This window comes from Microcaecilia unicolor, chromosome 14, assembly GCF_901765095.1.
Source record: "Microcaecilia unicolor chromosome 14, aMicUni1.1, whole genome shotgun sequence".
Lineage (NCBI taxonomy): Eukaryota > Metazoa > Chordata > Amphibia > Gymnophiona > Siphonopidae > Microcaecilia > Microcaecilia unicolor.
This window is the reverse complement of record NC_044044.1, coordinates 41675869-41693315: the sequence shown is the minus strand read 5'-3', so window position 1 is coordinate 41693315 and position 17447 is coordinate 41675869. Positions and strand designations below refer to the sequence as shown.

Sequence of the window (17447 nt, the reverse complement as noted above, 5' to 3'; positions counted from 1 at the left end):
ATTTTAAGCAGGCAACACAGGAAAGCCTCTCACATAAAGTTACACCTGCTCTGAGACATATACAAATGTTTGGTGTACTTTTTGTCTGTATTCAAGTATTTTATGAAATATCCACATCAGTGGTGTACCTAGGGTAGTTGACACCCGGGGCTGGTCATTTTTTAACACCCCCCTCCAAAATCCAGTACTAGGCATACTGAAAATACAAAACACTCAGGACCTATAGAGCAATTCTACTATACCATAAGCAGTAATTTCTACGAGTCACACAAGGAAAAGGAAAGCATCTTAAACACTACAGTGAGCACTAGAACATCAATTCACCTATTGTAAAACGAAAACAGACAGATTAGTACAGATCATCGATCCTGCACAGTCAATGCCAACTGAAAGTCATGTCTTTTTCACAAACACAGATACACCCTAATCCACTATAGAATAAGTAATCATAAACTCTCTATTTAGACAAAAATTAAACTGAACCCCCGATGCCAGACTCTGCATACAATGCAACACCACAGAAACAGAAAATGTCCCCTAGTACTGTGCAAAATATAAAGACAGCAGATTTAAATTTGAAAAAACTAACAAATACCAATCACCACTTTACAAATTAACAAATAGAAATAAAACAAATATAGAAAATAAAATAATACCATTTTATTGGACTAATACATTTAGCTTCCAGAGGCCAAAATCTCCTTCCTCAGGTCAATACAGTATAGTACAGTATCCTATCCTGACCTGAGGAAGGGGGTTTTGTTCTCTGAAAGTTAAGTCAAAATGTATTAAAATTAGTCCAATAAAAAGATTACCTTATTTACATGTTCTACTTATAAACATTTATTAACACAGCTACAGTACTACTTTATCCTAAAGCAAAAAAATAAAAATATATATTTTACTTACAGTTTGTTGTCTCTGCTTTCTTTATCTTCTTTTCGCTGTCTTCCTTCCATCCAGCATCTGTCTTAGCTCTCTCTCTCTCTCTCCCATCCACTGTCTGCCCTCTCTGCTGTTCCCTCCATCCACTGTCTGCCCTCTCTCTCTCTCATACATCCCAACTCAGCTAGCACCAGCATCCATGCACCTGCTTTTGACGTATGCAGTTTTATAAGAACCTTTTCCATTTATAAAAACATGCTGTGCACTTGGAGGACGTTTGTAAAATGACACCCCCTCCCGTGTTAATAAGTAGAATTTGTAGATGTACAAAACAGTTATCTGTATATAAGGGATGCTTATGCTTAAAAAAAATATATTCACAAGCCTTAACAGGAACACAAACAGCAAGTAAAATTCATTCGATGCAGTGAACGCTGACAACATTTCTTGAGCTACCTCGGGGACCTTACATTCTCCTTGTTCGGGTCAAAAAAAGAATCAGCTGCTGTGTTTTTTAAACAGTAATTTGTGTTTGTAAACTTGCAGTAGCCCTAAGAGACTCTGATACACTTGTTGTAAAAACTACAATTCCTCCCAGCACGCAAAGCGCGGAAGCGTCACTCCGATTGGCTGCGTCTGCGGGACTACTCCAACTCCCGGCAAGCACCGGTAAGAGCGTGCTACGGCGTCCCGCTGATCTAGGCCGGGGTGGGAATGGGAGGGGGGAGAAAGAAGCATCCCTCGGATTGGCTGCACGGGCCACCTGTGGGCGCGCGGGCTGTGGCTGCGTCGGCGACGTCGATGTAGGGTGACGGGGCGGGGCCCGGGCGGTCATGGGCGCCGCCGTCTTCTTTGGCTGCACGTTCGTCGCCTTCGGGCCCGCGCTCGCGCTCTTTCTGTTCACCGTTGCCCGAGATCCGTTGCGGGTCATCATTCTGGTGGCAGGGTGAGTGAGCGCGCGCGCGCGAGGGGCGGGGTCCCCTGTGTTATTCTTCTATAGTGCATTCATTTTCCTGTATTTACAGGTGTAATATGTTTATTATTATTTGTAGGGGGATTTTTTTATTATCCTTCTGTTAATGTTTTGCGCCATACTCTTATTATCCTGCTGTTATTGATTTAGTATTTTGTGTGTGTGCTAATATTCCAGTATTACAAGTGTAATATGTTTATTATTATTATCTATTGTTTGTGTATTATGATCCTGATGTAAGTGTTTTGTGCTTTAATCTTTTGGAATCCAGGCTTGCTCATAGTAACGTAGTAAATGACGGCAGATAAAAAGACCTGAACGGTCCATCTAGTCTGCCCAACAAGATAAACTCATTTTACATGGTATGTGATAGTTTATACCAGAGTTTGATTTGTCCTTGCCATTCTCAGGGCACAGACCGTAGAAGTCTGCCTAGCACTGTTCTTACCTAAAAGTTCTGAAGCTAACGATGAAGCCTCTTAAAATTTACACTCTAGCCCCTCCCTATCTATTCAGTCACGATCAGTGGGCAGACTGTAGAAGTCTGCCCAGCATTGGTTTTATTCTCCAATTACTGGCGTCGCCACCCAATCTCCACTAAGATTCCGTAGATCCATTTCTTCTACACAGGATTCCTTTGTGTTTATTCCATGCACATTTGAATTCCATTACTGTTTTCATCTCCACCACCTCCCACGGGAGGGCATTCCAAGTATCTACCACTCTCTCCGTGAAAAAATACTTCCTGACATTTTTCTTGAGTGTGCCCCCCTTCAATCTCATATCATGTCCTCTCGTTGTACCGCCCTCCCATCTCCGGAAACGGTTTATTTGCGGATTAATACCTTTCAAATATTTGAACGTCTGTATCATATCACCCCTGTTTTTCCTTTCCTCCAGGGTATACATGTTCAGGTCAGCAAGTCTCTCCTCATACATCTTGTAATGCAAATCCCATACCATCCTCGTAGCTTTTCTTTGTACCGCTTCCATTTTTTTTACATCCTTAGCAAGGTACGGCCTCCAGAACTGAACACAATACTCCAGGTGGGGCCTCACCAATGACTTATACAGAGGCATCAACACCTCTTTTCTTCTGCTGGTCACACCTCTCTCTATACAGCCTAGCAACCTTCTGGCTACGGCCACCGCCTTGTCACACTGTTTCGTCGCCTTCAGATCCTCAGTTACTATCACCCCACGATCCCTCTCCCAATCCGTAACTTTCAGACTTTCCCCTCCTAACACATACTTCTCCCGTGGATTTCTACTCCCTAAGTGCATCACTTTGCATTTCTTTGCATTGAATTTTAATTGCCAAACCTTAGACCATTCTTCTAGTTTCCGCAGATCCTTTTTCATGTTTTCCACTCCCTCCCCGGTGTCCACTCCGTTACAAATCTTAGTATCGTCCGCAAAAAGGCAAACTTTACCTTCTAACCCTTCGGCAATGTCACTCACAAATATATTGAACAGAATCTGTCCCAGCACCGATCCCTGAGGCACTCCACTACTCACCTTCTCCGAGAGAATTCCATTCACCACCACCCTCTGGTTTCTGTCCGTCAACGAGTTCTTAATCCAGCTCACCACTTCAGGTTCTATCTTCAGCCTGTCCAGTTTATTCAAGAGCCTCCTGTGAGGAACCGTGTCAAAAGCTTTGCTGAAATCTAAGTAGATTACGTCCATAGCACTTCCTTGATTCAATTCTCCAGTTCTGAAACTAATGTTGAAGTCCCTTAAAGTTTACACTCAAGCCTATCCATATCTATTCAGTCGTGATCAGGGCGTAGACCGTAGAAGTCTGCCCAGCACTGTTCCAGTACTAAAAGTTTTGAAGATTCTGGAATCCTAAAGAGTTACAAGATTCTGGAATCCCAGTTAGTAGCAACATTCCATGTAGAACCCCAAAGAGTAACATAGTAAATGATGGCAGATAAAGACCTGAACGGTCCATCCAGTCTGCCCAACAAGATAAACTCATTGTACAACTTTTATGTTGTTGTATGCTGATGATATCTTTGTGCTGGTTCCTATCAGTTGTGATGTAGGTCTTATCTCTTCTGTTATTAGTAATTGTATTAGGAGGATAGGCTGCATATCTTAAACTAAATGCTGACAAGACTAGAATTTTATGGATCACTCTTAATTTGTCGAACTAGTCAAACTAGTGATGGAATTCGGCTTACTACTGAAAAGGTGTCAAAAGTTTTGGGGATGCTGTTGGATTTCTCTTTGACTGTGGAGCCTCAGATTAATAGTCTAGTTAGGAGAGCTTATTTTAAGATGAAGCAGTTGCGTCTATTGTGTTCATATTTTTTGAGGGGCCATTTTAGAATTATTGTGCAATTTTCAATTTTTGCTTTGCTTGATTATTGCAACTCCTAATATTTAGGTATAACTTCTAAGCTGACTCATAAAATTTGACGAATATTCAGCTGTAAGACTGATTTTTATTTTTGCAAATCCTGTGGCAACCATGTGGCTCCTTTTGGTGAAGGAGTACTACTATTACTACTACTACTTAACATTTCTAGAGCGCTACTAGGGTTATGCAGCACTGTACAGTTTAACAAAGAAGGACAGTCCCTGCTCAAAGGAGCTTACAATCTAAAGGACGAAATGTCAAGTTGGGGCAGTCACGATTTCCTGAATAGAGGTGTAGTGGTTAGGTGCCGAAGGCGACATTGAAGAGGTGGGCTTTGAGCAAGGCTTTGAAGATGGGCAGGGAGGGGGCCTGGCGTATGGGCTCAGAGAGTTTATTCCAAGCATGGGGTGAGGCGAGGCAGAAAGGGCGGAGGTTGCAAGTAAGCCCAGATCATTTTAAGGAGCTATGCATAATATTTGAAATTTTGGAAGGCAATTGCTTGGTGGATTTGGTTAGACCAGTAGTCCATCTAGCCCAGTATCCTGTTTTCCAAACAGTGGCCAAACCAGGTCACAATTACCTGGCAGAAACCCAAATTGTAGCAACACTCCATGCTACAATCCCAGGGCAAGCAGTTGCTTCTCATGTCTGTCTCAATAGCAGACTATGGACTTTTCCTCCATGAATTAAACTCAGATACGCTAACTTCTGTTACCACCTCCTCCAGCAAAAAGTTCCAGAGCTTAACAATTCATTTAGTGAAAAAATATTTCCTCCTCTTTGTTTTAAAAGTATTTCCATGTAACTTCCTTGAACAAGTAAAAAAAATCGATTTACTTCTACTCTTGCTACACCACTCAGGATTTTGTAGACCTCAATCATATCTCCCCTCATCTGTCTCTTTTCCAAGCTGGAGAGCCCTAACCTCTTCAGCCTTTCCTCATACGAGAGGAGTTCCATCCCGTTTATCATTTTAGTACACTGTTCTTTGAACCTTTTCTAATTTTGCTATATCTTTTTTGAGATACGGTGACCAGAACTGAATGCAATACTCAAGGTGCAGATGCACCATGGAGTGATACAAAGGCATTATAGTATTTTTGGTCTTATTCACCATCCCTTTCCAAATAATTCCTAGCATCCTGTGACCTCTAGAAGCTTCAACCAACTGCTTCAGTTTTTTACCAAATGAAATCTATGAAATGTATTTTCCCATTCCTTTTTGTTGGATTTCATTTGTGGAATAATTTTCCTTCGGAATTATGTTTGACAACGTTATTACTCTTTTCGTAAAGTTCTTTAAATTTATCTGTCCTCCCTGTTTATTAAGCTGCGTGCTAATGCATTTCTGCACAGCTTAGTAAACACGGGGGTAAGATATGATGTTAGTTTATGTTTAAACAATTTTATTAATGAGCAAAGTAACAAAGGCAAGGGTAACAGCACAAAAACATTTCTAACATTTTCAAGTATAATTCTATACAACAACAAGATAACTCCCCTGACTTCTCCCCAACCCCTCCTCCATCCCAAAGTATACAACCCTTGAATCACCTAAAATTTTCTCTATGAGCCCTGCTCCCCCACCACCCCCTGAAATAAAGATCACATAGTCCCCCCTCCTCCCCAGAATGGAAAACTCCCAATCTCAATAGAGAAGGGTAGATAGTGGGGTTACCCAGGGGTGTGTACTGGGGCCACTGCTTTTTAACATATTTATAAATGATCTAAAGATGGGAATAATTAATGAGGTAATTAAATTTGCTGATGACACAAAGTTATTCAAAGTTGTTAAACCACGAGGATTGTGAAAAATTACAAGAGGACCTTATGAGACTGGGTGTCTAAATGGCAGATGACGTTTAATGTGAGCAAGTGCAAAGTGATGCATGTGGGAAAGAGGAACTCAAACTATAGTTACGTGATGCAAGGTTCCACATTAGGAGTCACCGCCCTGGAAAAGGATCTAGGTGTCATTGTTGATGATACGTTGAAACCTACTGCTGAATGTACAGCTGCAACCATGAAAGCAAATAGAATGTTAGGAATTATTAGGGAAGGAATGGAAAACAAAATTGACAATGTTATAATGCCTTTGTATAGCTCCATGGAGTGACCACACCTCAAATACTGTGTGCAGTTCTGGTCACCACATCTCAAAAAAGATATAGTGGAATTAAAAAAGGTACAGAGAAGGGCGACGAAAATGATAAAGGGGATGGGATAACTTCACTATGAGGAAAGGCTAAAGCGTCTAGGGCTCTTCATGTTGGAGAAAAGATGGCTGATGGGAGATATGAGTTTTATAAAATACTGTGTAGAGTGAAACAAGTAGATGTGAATTGCTTGTTTACTTAAGTCTTTTATAACATGGCATAACATTATCCTGCTGCTACTGATTTAGTATTTTGTGTATATTAATATTCTAATATTACAGGTGTAATATGTTATCTGTACGGGAATTGTTTGTGTATTATGATCCTGCTGTTTTTGGCCTTACTGTTATTATTTTGCTGTTATTGATTTAGTACGTTGTGTGTGTGTGTTAATATTCCAGTATTATAGGTGTAATATGTTTGTTATTATTATCTGTTTAGGGATTGTTATTATCTGTTTGGGGATTGTTTGTTATGATCCTGATGTTAGTAGTTGTGTGCCTTATTTGTAATATCCAGCTATTGATTTAGTCCTCCTTTTACAAATGCAAAGAAGCCCATGGGAATTGAATGGATTTCTTTGTATTCATTGCACACTAATCCTTCATAAAAGGAGCCCTTTGTATTTTGTGTTTATTAGTATTCCAGTATTACATGTCTAATATATTATTATCTGTTCGGGGATTGTTTGTATATTATGTCATGTCGTGTTATAACGGTTGATCCTGATGTTGGTGTTTTGTGCCTTAACTCTTATTATCCAGCTATTAATTTAGTATTTTGTGTGTTTTAATATAATTATTTTATTGTTAGTTTCTACAGCCTCATGAGATCTGCTTTTCTATGTGTTGTTTTAATTTCTGAAAGTTTGTGAAATCATATTTATTTCTTAAATGTTGCTCTTAATTTTATTGATGATTAGATTAGATTGTTGTTGTTGCTGTTATTCCACTTTGAACCTTATTAAGGGATTAGGTAAGTAATAAGTTCCCCAAGGTAAGATGTTATCTTTTTGTTGTTAGTGTATATACAGGTAAAATTTTATGTACATTTTTTGTTTTCCTACTATTATGAATGTTTTATTATCAGCACACAGTTGGAAGGGGCCAGATTCAGCGGCATGTTAAGCTAATTTGGCAGGACGTTCCCTGGCTCCAGATGAAGAGTGACCTAAAATTGAAAAACTCTTTGTTTTGTCATGCATCTGAGTATCTTCCCCAATTGCTGTTCTTACAGTTTGGTGGAAAGTAGTCTGATAGAGCAGCAGTCTCAGAACCAGTGAAGTCAATGTTTAAATCTCACTTTGGTTCTTTGTGAGCTTCGGCAAGACACTTAATCCTCCATTGTCTTGGGTACAAGGTCAGGGGCCCATGCAGAAAACTTCTCATAGAGCCAACATTCTACTGCAAAAAAACCCCCAAAAATCCCCAGGTCATGCTATAATCAATGAGCATGCAAATTAATCCACAGCTCATTGATAAATGTCATCTTGAGCATTGATTGGCTCAGGCACTGACAGGAAGGTTGACATTGTTTTTTTTTTTTTCTTCAAACACTGATGACACCTTGAACTAGCTTTCTGCAGGGCCTGTCTAATGCCCCTCCTCCCTCTCCCTGACCTGACACAACCCCACATCGATGTTACCCAACAGTAAAAAAAATAAAATACCTTTCTGGTGGTCTAGTGGTTTCCCCCGACCCCAATCTCAACAGAAATATCCTGGTAGTCTAATGGAGGCTTTCCCTCTCGACAAAACCCAAGTACCCCCCAATCCTTCCTGAAGCTCCCCGGACCTGTACATCAAAAGAGGCAGGAGCGAGTGGTCATCACATGGTGCATCTCCCTTATATGGCAAATTGACCCCACAAGGTGCCGCCATTTTGAAGACTGCAGCGCTGGAGGCAGGAGTGAGTGGGCATCGCTCCTTCCTCTTTTGAGATATGGGTCTGGGGGGCTCAAGGAAGGGTTGAGGGGTGCCATGGGCTCTGGGGGGCACTAGACCATCAGGGACTTTTGTGTAATTTTTGGGGATGGTGACAGGGCATTGGATCGAATGGGTAGGAGGCTCACTAGACTACTTTGAGAATTCATTTTTTACTGTTGGAGGATAGGGGGCTTATGGGTTGGGGAGAGGGAGGGAGCGAGGTCGTTAGGGACCCTGCAGAAAGCAGGGTTGGGAGGACCTGCAGTTTTGTTTTGTTTTGTTTTTTTCTTCAGTGCCATCATTCCTGTCAGGGCCTGAGCTAGTCACTGAGAGGAAAGGTGACATTAAACAGTGAGCTGCAGATTGCTGCTGCAATTTTAACCTGGCAATAATTTGCATAAATGAGAGCATGCTGGGGTGTTTTTTCTGCAGTAATTTTGCAGTACAGGGTCTGCTCTACTGCAAAGCTTTCTGCATGGGCCCCATAGTTTACAGAATGTGGTCTTTCTCTTGCTAATTTTCAAAGAGAAAGCCTTTTTTCTTTTGGAAATTTTTCTAGCATATTTAAAGTACCCTTGCATTTTTGCAACTATAAGTGGATTATCCACTGCTTGAAGGAGAAGACAAGGCAATGTAACATAGTAGATGATGATGGCAGAGAAAGACCTGTACGGTCCATCCAGTCTGCCCAACAAGATAAACTCATATGTGCTACTTTATGTGTATACCTGACCTTGATTTGTATCTGCCATTTTCAGGGCACAGACAGACCAGTGGTGTGCTGGTAAATATTCAAGAACAGGCTCTCTCCCCCGTCCCCCTCTGCGCCCCCCCCCCCCCAAATTGCAGAGCTGGCTGTAGCCGGGGAGAGAGCCTGGGGGGGGGGGGGGGGTAATGCATTACTCCAGGGAAAAAAAATTAAATGATCCCAGGTTCCAATCTAATTCATGTTTAATGTGCGATAAAATGCCATAAATAAGTATATAAATATAAACTTTTAATGTTGAGCACCTGATTCTCAAAGTGAACATATTCCAAACACTATAATGAAAATAAAATGATTTTTTTCTACCTTTGTTGTCTGGTGACTGTTTTTCTGATCATGCTGGCCCAGTATCCGATTCTGCTGCTTTCTGTCCTCTTAACTCCGTTTCCAGGGCTTCCTTTCCATTTATTTCTTTCCTTTCCTCCTTTCTTCTTCATTTCTGGTCCTCAGCTTCTGCCTATTTTCTTCATCCATGTGCAGTTTTTCTCCTCTCTTCCTTTTCCCTCATCTCATCTCCTTCCTCACTCTTTCCTCCCCTCCATCCATCCAGCATTTATTCTCTCTCCCCTTCTCTCCCCCTGCCCTCCATCCACCCATGTCCAGCGACCCTTCTCTCCCCCTGCCCTCCATCCACCCATGTCCAGCGACCCTTCTCTCCCCCTGCCCTGCATGCACCCATACCCAGCGACCCTCCTCTCCCCCTGCCCTGCATGCACCCATGTCCAGTGACCCTCCTTTCCCCTGCCCTCCATCCACCCATGTCCAGTGACGCTCCTTTCCCCTGCCCTCCATCCTCCCTCCCTCCGGATCCGGTCCCTCACTGACCTGACTCTGAGTCACCCTGCCTTGTCCTTCGAATTCTTCGGGGCAGGCAGTCTTACCTGCTCGCTGCCAGCGCTGACTCTCCCCCGCTGCCGGATCGCGCTTAAAAATGGCCGCCGAGACAAGGGCGGCCTGCAAGACTTCAGCAGAAGTCTTGCGAGGCCATCTCTGGAAGTCTCGGCGGCCATTTTTAAAGTGCAAACCGACAGCGGGGGAGAGTCAGCGCTGGCAGCGGGCAGGTAAGATTGCAATGGGCAGGGCTGGGCGCCGCCATTTTGCAGCGGCGTTGACTGGAAGAGGAGGGAGGCAGGCTGCGTCCCTCCTCCAACAAAAGGTAGGGGGGCCGGGAGGGGGGTTGTCACACACCACGGACCACCAGGGATTGAAAGAACGCTTGGGGGGGAGGAGTTGGGGTGGGCTGGAGGTCCACTGGACCTCCAGCACCCCCCCCCCCCCCCCACCGTCCCTGGGTGGGAGGGTGAGAGAGCATTTGGCCGGCGATGGCAACAACATTTTCTGGGGGTTTGGGGGGGGGGGGGCTGGAGACCCACTGGACCTCCAGCCCCTGTTTGCGTTTGCTTTGGGGGGGAACAGGGGCCTGCCAGCATGCAACTGCATGCTGGACAGGGCTCACCATTCCTCCCCAATGATCCGCAAAGTCTAACGCCAGCTCGGAGCTGGCGTTGATTTTGCCGTGACCAGCGACCCAGTCTTTGGCGTGCTGGACGCTGATCATTGGGAATGAATGCGTTAAGCGCTGATTAGCATGCATTTGCAAGCTAATTGCGCTAAGAGTCCTGTTTAGCATGTATTTGCATGCTACTTGCGCTAAGAGCCCTCGAGTGCGTTGTTTCAGGCGCTCGAGGGCTCTGATCATGGGTCGGCTTCAAACTCCGGCGCTAGTATGGTGTTAACAGCCTCTAGCGCCGGAGTTTGCTTTTGATCATGAGGGCCTGTGAAAATGTGTTAAACATTGTTGCAAACCATTGGTATAATCTACATAGGTATCATTAATGGAAATGTGCATGAGGCCCTTTCACACAAAGTGGTGGAAAATAGGTCTGGAAATGTCTTTACTATAATCTGTGATTACAGGTGAAAAAGGTTTTTAACCATAGGCAGTTAGCCAAGTAGTTAATGGCTTGAGTGAATGCAAATGCTGTGTCAGCCCTGAACTCAACCCACCCACACAACAGCTTCCTGCCATCATTCAGAACTGCATTTCAATGGGTGATCTGCCTTCTGTTGTGGGGGAGTTCCTTGGAAAAGTCCTCTGAGCAGAAATGATATATGTATTGTGTAGCTAAAAAGCACTTGCAGCTGATAGCACAATCCTCTTTCTCTCCTCCCACAGATCCTTTTTCTGGCTTGTGTCTGTGCTGCTGTCCTCCCTGGTCTGGTTCATTTCTGTCCATCTCAGTAACCGTGATGACGCCGCACTTCAGTATGGATTGCTGATCTTTGGGGCTGCCGTATCAGTCCTGCTGCAGGAAGCTTTTCGATTTGCTTACTATAAACTTCTTAAGTAAGTCATCAATCCCCAGAGCCTGGTCAGTAGAGTAATGGTTTGCCAACAGCTACCAGCAGGAGCATCCTTTTCTTCCCGTTTTTGCAGTGTCTGCATATTAAAATTACAGGGATATGAGTTCTGATCCTAAATGTGTGATCTCTTGTGTCACCTTGGCCAAGTCTTTTAATCTCTTTGTGCTGTAATTAGCTGCTAATTAATAGAAAAGAGGAAAAAGTACCGATGACATGGTTGCATTTTCTTTTCTGGAAGCTCAGATTTAATTGAAAAATGCTTCAGAATTCTAACAAAGCAGACGGCAGATAATTTGACTGAAGAGCAGAGAATAGTTGTCAGGTAACTTAACGTCTGCCTTTCTGTTGTTTTTGATATTCAGAAAAGCTAAAGAAGGGTTGGCAATGATTAGTGAGGATGGAAGATTTCCCATCTCTATTCAGCAGATGGCTTATGGTGAGTAGGCTGCAGTTTGATGTCCAGTGTCCACTGCATTTCAGTGACAGCACCCTCTGCTTTCTCTGATCTGAAAGGCTGTCAAATCCCATGGAAACGATGGATCTTAACGCTGAACGAGTCTGTGTTCTTGATATGTATTAAACGGAAAGGCGTGCCTCTTTCCTATCCTGAAATGTCCCCTCTCTGTCTTTTCCTGATTGCTCCTTCACTTTCACCCTTACTGTGGGCAGTGCTGAATTCAAACCCCTTGCCAAAACTACCTGATGCCTTCTTTCCCCTCCCAGTCTCCTTGATCGACAGCTACTGGAACAATACATGTTGCCAGTTCCTCCCCAGCACTTCAGATGGCACCTCACATTGTACCTGCTGATGTCTTCTAGAGTTGGACCCACCCTTTTGGGAATGTGTGAGAGACAGGAGTTGATAAGGGAAAGGGGGGGACCCCCACCATCTTCCTATGGTGTTGTATTAGAAGCACATCGCCCTGATTCCTTTCCTTGGCCTCCTGTTTACTCCAGCGCAATCTCTGAATGACTGAACTACCCAGAAGACCAGCCTCACCCTCTCCTCCCCCCCTCCCATACAGCTATCATGCCATGCTGCTCACCCTCGATTATATTTATATTGATCCTTCTGCTCTGCTGATACCTGTGTTTATATTCCAGTCTCTGGCCTCTCTTTTGGGATTATCAGCGGTGTCTTCTCTGTCATTAATATCTTGGCTGACTCGATAGGCCCCGGGATTGTGGGGATTCATGGAGATTCGCCGCATTACTTTATCACGTCAGGTGAGCATAGAGTTCACCCGCCTCCTGTGTCATATAGTGATTAACCAACCTTTTTGATTGACCAGGTCAGCTCTGTTTGGAATTTATTCTTCTGACATTTATTTTTATTTGTTGCATCTGTACCCTACATTTTCCCACTTATTTGCAGGCTCAATGTGGCTTACATAGTACCGTCAAAGGCGTTTGCCCAGTCGGTTGATAACAAATACAGGTTGTATAGTGATCGAATGAGGTATATGTGGAGGATAGGGAGGGATGAAGATTGCGTGAGATACAGTACGATCATTAGTCATGCTATGTTCCTGGGTGAAGAGATTTACGTGGGGTCGTTGGGGTAGGCCTTTTTGAAGAGGTTGGTTCTTAGTGATTTCCTAAAGTTCAGGTGGTCATGGATTGTTTTCACCGATTTTGGGAGGCCATTCCATAGTTGTGCGCTTATGTAGGAGAAGCCGGATGCGCGAGTTGTTTTGTATTTCAGTCCTTTGCAATTTGGGTAGTGTAGGTTTAGGTATGATCTTGACGATCCGACTCTGTTTCTTATTGGTAGATCTATAAGGTCTATCATGTATCCTGGGACTACGCCGTATATAATTTTATGGACTAAGCTGCAGATTTTGAAGATGATCCATTCTTTGATTGGGAGCCAATGCAACTTTTCTTGAAGGGGTTTTTCACTTTTGAATCGTGTTTTGCTGAATATCAATCTGGCTGCTGTATTTTGGGTGGTCCGGTGTTTTTTTTGTGAGTTCTTTGCATCCCACGTAGATTCCGTTGCAATAATCTGCATGATTTAGGACCATTGATTGTATTAGGTTTTGAAGGGTTTCTCTTGGGAAGAAAGGTTTTAGTCGTTTGAGCTTCCACATTGAATAGAACATTTTCTTTATTACAGAGTTTACTTGGCTCTCGAGAGTAAGCTTGTGGTCGAGTGTGACGCCGAGTATTTTCAAGCTGTCTGAGGTAGGGAGGGTGTGTCCTGGGGTATTTATGGTTGTGGGTTTGTACTTGTTGTGTTGAGAGGAGAGGATGAGGCAGTGTGTGTTTTCAGTGTTCAGTTTCAGTTGGAATGAGTTTGCCCACGAGTCCATGATGTTTAGGCCATCGTTGATTTTAATGGTTATTTCTGTCAAATCATGTCTGAAGGGGATGTAGATTGTAACATCATCTGCGTAAATGAACGGGTTAAAGCCTCGATTGGATAAGGACAGTTGCCAGTGGAATCATCGTAATGTTGAAGAGTATTGGTGATAGTGGTGATCCTTGTGGTACTCCACAAACAGCTTTCCACGGTGATGATATGTTTGAGTTTGATATTGCTTGATAATGTTCTGGTGGTTAGAAAGCCTTTGATCCAGTTAAGTACATTTCCTTCAATCCCAAAGTGGCCAAGTAGTCTTACTAGTATGTTTTGGTTTACCATGTCGAATGCACTCGACATGCCGAACTGGAGGAGTGTGCTTTTACCTGTGGCTATCTCCTGTTTGAATTTGGCCAGGAGGGTGACTAGGACAGTTTCAGTACTATGGTGGGATCGGAATCCTGATTGTGAATTATGTAGTTCATATCAGACTTGTATTGCATGTGTTTCCGTTTCATGCTGCTTTTGTGTCATGACAGACAATGGCGTGGTCTTCAAGTAGTGTCACTGGGCATGTCATCACCTGACAGTCCCTTCCACCTTGCTCCTGGGTAGAATTTGTTTGCTGTGGCCTGCCAGGGTGTTAAGCAATGGAGCGTGTCCTGCTGCTCTCTTTTACATGTGTCTTTTTTTTTCTGTTCTCTCCAGCGTTCCTAACCATGGCAATAGTTTTCCTGCACACATTCTGGGGTGTGATTTTCTTCGATGCCTGTGAAAAACGTCGACTTTGGCCCCTTGGGCTAATTGTTGGCAGCCACCTGGTCACATCGGGACTGGTGAGTGACAAACAAAAGGAAGTTTAAATGCAGATTTCAAATTTATTTCTACTTTTATATTTGAAGAATAGTTTTTTTGTTTGTTTTTGTTAGAAAGGCATTGACACTTCTGAAATATGTAGCTGATTATTAGGAATAGGACTGTCATCCTGTTCAAGAATAAGTATCTCCCTCACAGAATCACATATGAAATTCCTACTACTTATTTCTATAGCGCTACTAGATGTACACTGACCATGTAAGAGGCAGCTCGACAGAGCTTACAATCTAAGACAGACAAACAGGACAAATAAGGGAATTACTTAAGGTGGGAATGATAAAACAGACATGGGTACTGAACAAGTGAATAGGAGTTATAAGCAGCCTCAAAAAGGTGGGCTTTTAGCCTAGATTTGAAGATGGCCAGAGCTGGAGCTTGATGTACCTATTCAGGAAGTTTATTCCAGGCGTAAGGTGCAGCAAGATAAAAGCAACGGAGTCTGGAGGAGAAGGGTTCAGATAAGAAAGATTTACCTGATGAACAGAGTTCCCAGAGAGGAATGTAGGGGGTGGAGAGGTACTGAGGAGCTGCAGAGTGAATTTTATTTATTTATTTATTGTTACATTTGTACCCCGCGCTTTCCCACTCATGGCAGGCTCAATGCAGTAGGCAATGGAGGGTTAAGTGACTTGCCCAGAGTCACAAGGAGCTGCCTGTGCCGGGAATCGAACTCAGTTCCTCAGTTCCCCAGGACCAAAGTCCACCACCCTAACTACTAGGCCACTTGTAAGTCAGTAAGAGGAGTTTGAACTGTATGCAGAAACGGATAGGGAGCCAATGAAGTGACTTGAGGAAAGGGCTAATCTGAGCATAGCGACACTGGTGGAATATAAGTCATGCAGCAGAATTTTGAAAGGGAGAGAGATGGCTTAGTAGAAGACCTGTGAGAAGCAAGAGGTGATGAGCATGGATAAGGGTTTTGGAAGTGTGCTCGAAAGGGACAAATTTTGGTGATGTTATAGAGAAAGAAACAACAGGTTTTAGCAATCTTTTGGATATGTGCAGAGAAAGAGAGAGGAGTCAAAGATGACGCCAAGGTTACGAGCTGATGAGAGTATTATCCACAGAGAATGGGGGAAGAGGAGAGGTGGGTTTAGCCCTGGAGGTTTGCAGGGAGAGTGATCAGACCATGTCTTAACTGCAGTGTTGCCATTTCTTCTCTTTCAGACGTTTCTGAACCCCTGGTATGAAGGCAGCCTAGTTCCCATCTATGGCATCACTCTTTCTATGGGTGTCTGGGCCTTTGTGACAGCTGGTGGCTCTCTCCGTAACATTCAGAAGTGCCTCGCGTGTTGTAAGTCTGGACTGCTTTAGTTTAATGTCCAAATGCAGACAAAGCCTTGCTGGATTGGGAGGTTGCCTCTCTTCTTGTCAGACCATAGTTAGCTCACTTTATCTTCCAGTGCTTCGGGTTGAGGGGTACGGTCTCTACCTTAAGATCACCTGGATTGTCTGTTGTAATCTTTTATTGTTCTTTCCTTCTTCTATAGCTTATGATATTTTGCTTATTGATTTTATACCAAATTGCAATCTAGGCCTCCCGTTGTACCATCCCTTTTCTTGTCCCCTTTCATTCTTTTTGTTTATTATATTCACGTTATTGTAAACTGCCCAGATACCCAATGACTGGTGGTAGATCTGATAAAGATGAACTATGATCTGTAATTTTTTAAAAATCCCTGGTTCTCTCGCTGACCCTCTCTGCACATAATCTCAGACTGAGTCACTTATCTCTGTTATATCTGAGATTTATGGATAAATTGTTCTTCCTCTCCTGTCCCCCCCCCCCCCCCCCCCCCCCCCCGTTCAGGCATTGGGCGTGTGCTGCCAGGCTTTGTATCCCAGAAGCGGCTGCATGCATGTCTCAGGCACAGGGACCCTGTTTGGATGAAAAGTGTTTATATAAAGTGTCTGCTGGGGATTTGACCCAGGGTAACCTGTCTTTGTTTCTCCCAGGCAAGCGACAGGATAGCGACCAGGTGATGGTGTATTCCACCCTGCAGGTGCCCACAGAGGAGTGACTCGGACCCCACCTACACAGATGCCTCTAAACAGAGACTGGACCATGGGAGCCAGTGAGCGTGGGCCCTTCCCTCAGGTTTTCCTACCTCCACAGCAGGGAGAACTTTTTTTTTTGTTTGGCTTTCTTTTTATATATGTATAAATTTCAGATTGGAGCATCCCACTGCCTGCACTGAGCAACTCTGGTGGCATGTGCCAAGGATTCAAAGGAACTGTGGATTTTGTTACTCAAGGTGTGATCTATGAACCTACTTTATTTTCAGATGGTAAGGCGACCGAAAAACACTGGAAGTTGACAGGAAACCTGATGTGTAACTTCATAGTGCCAGAGCACCTTTCCGCTGTGGGCAGGACGGCTGGTATTGAGCCGGCAGAAGAACAAAAGTTCATGATACACATTACCTCGGCGCTTACATGCTAAGGAAAGCCAGGCTGTGAATTATGTCTGCATGTCTGAACACATTTTGTATTGCCTTGGTCACTGATTCTCATGAAATAATGATCAAAGTGTATGTGTTGGGTCGGGGGGGGGGGGGGTGACTGGTTTACAGTATTTATATACAATCATGTGCTCCAGCAGTGCAGCCTCATTCTCTGCTGCACTATCTGACTTGCTCCTGGCTTCGAAGCTCCCATGCTGTGCCAGTGACCAGATTAATGGATACAAGTCTCAGAGTGGGGGGAGAAGTGCTGTTCAGTGAGAAGCGCAAGGAGAACCAGGTCAAAATTTACAGCAGACGACCCAAGATGCACTCAAAATACAATAAAAGATCACTTCAATTAAAAAAAGCAACATAATTTTGATTC

General features: G+C 43.6%; 1 protein-coding gene across 1 annotated transcript; it reads left to right on the top strand.

Annotated features, from left to right (window-relative positions):
• The first annotated feature begins 1674 nt into the window (after window positions 1-1674).
• On the top strand, window positions 1675-17444 carry LOC115457835 (gamma-secretase subunit APH-1A-like). Its single transcript, XM_030187482.1, has 7 exons — window positions 1675-1831; window positions 11250-11420; window positions 11800-11873; window positions 12542-12664; window positions 14451-14578; window positions 15786-15912; window positions 16575-17444. Exons 1-7 carry the CDS (start codon window positions 1719-1721, stop codon window positions 16637-16639), a joined length of 801 nt encoding a protein of 266 aa, XP_030043342.1. The 5' UTR covers window positions 1675-1718; the 3' UTR covers window positions 16640-17444.
• Window positions 17445-17447: the final 3 nt, after the last annotated feature.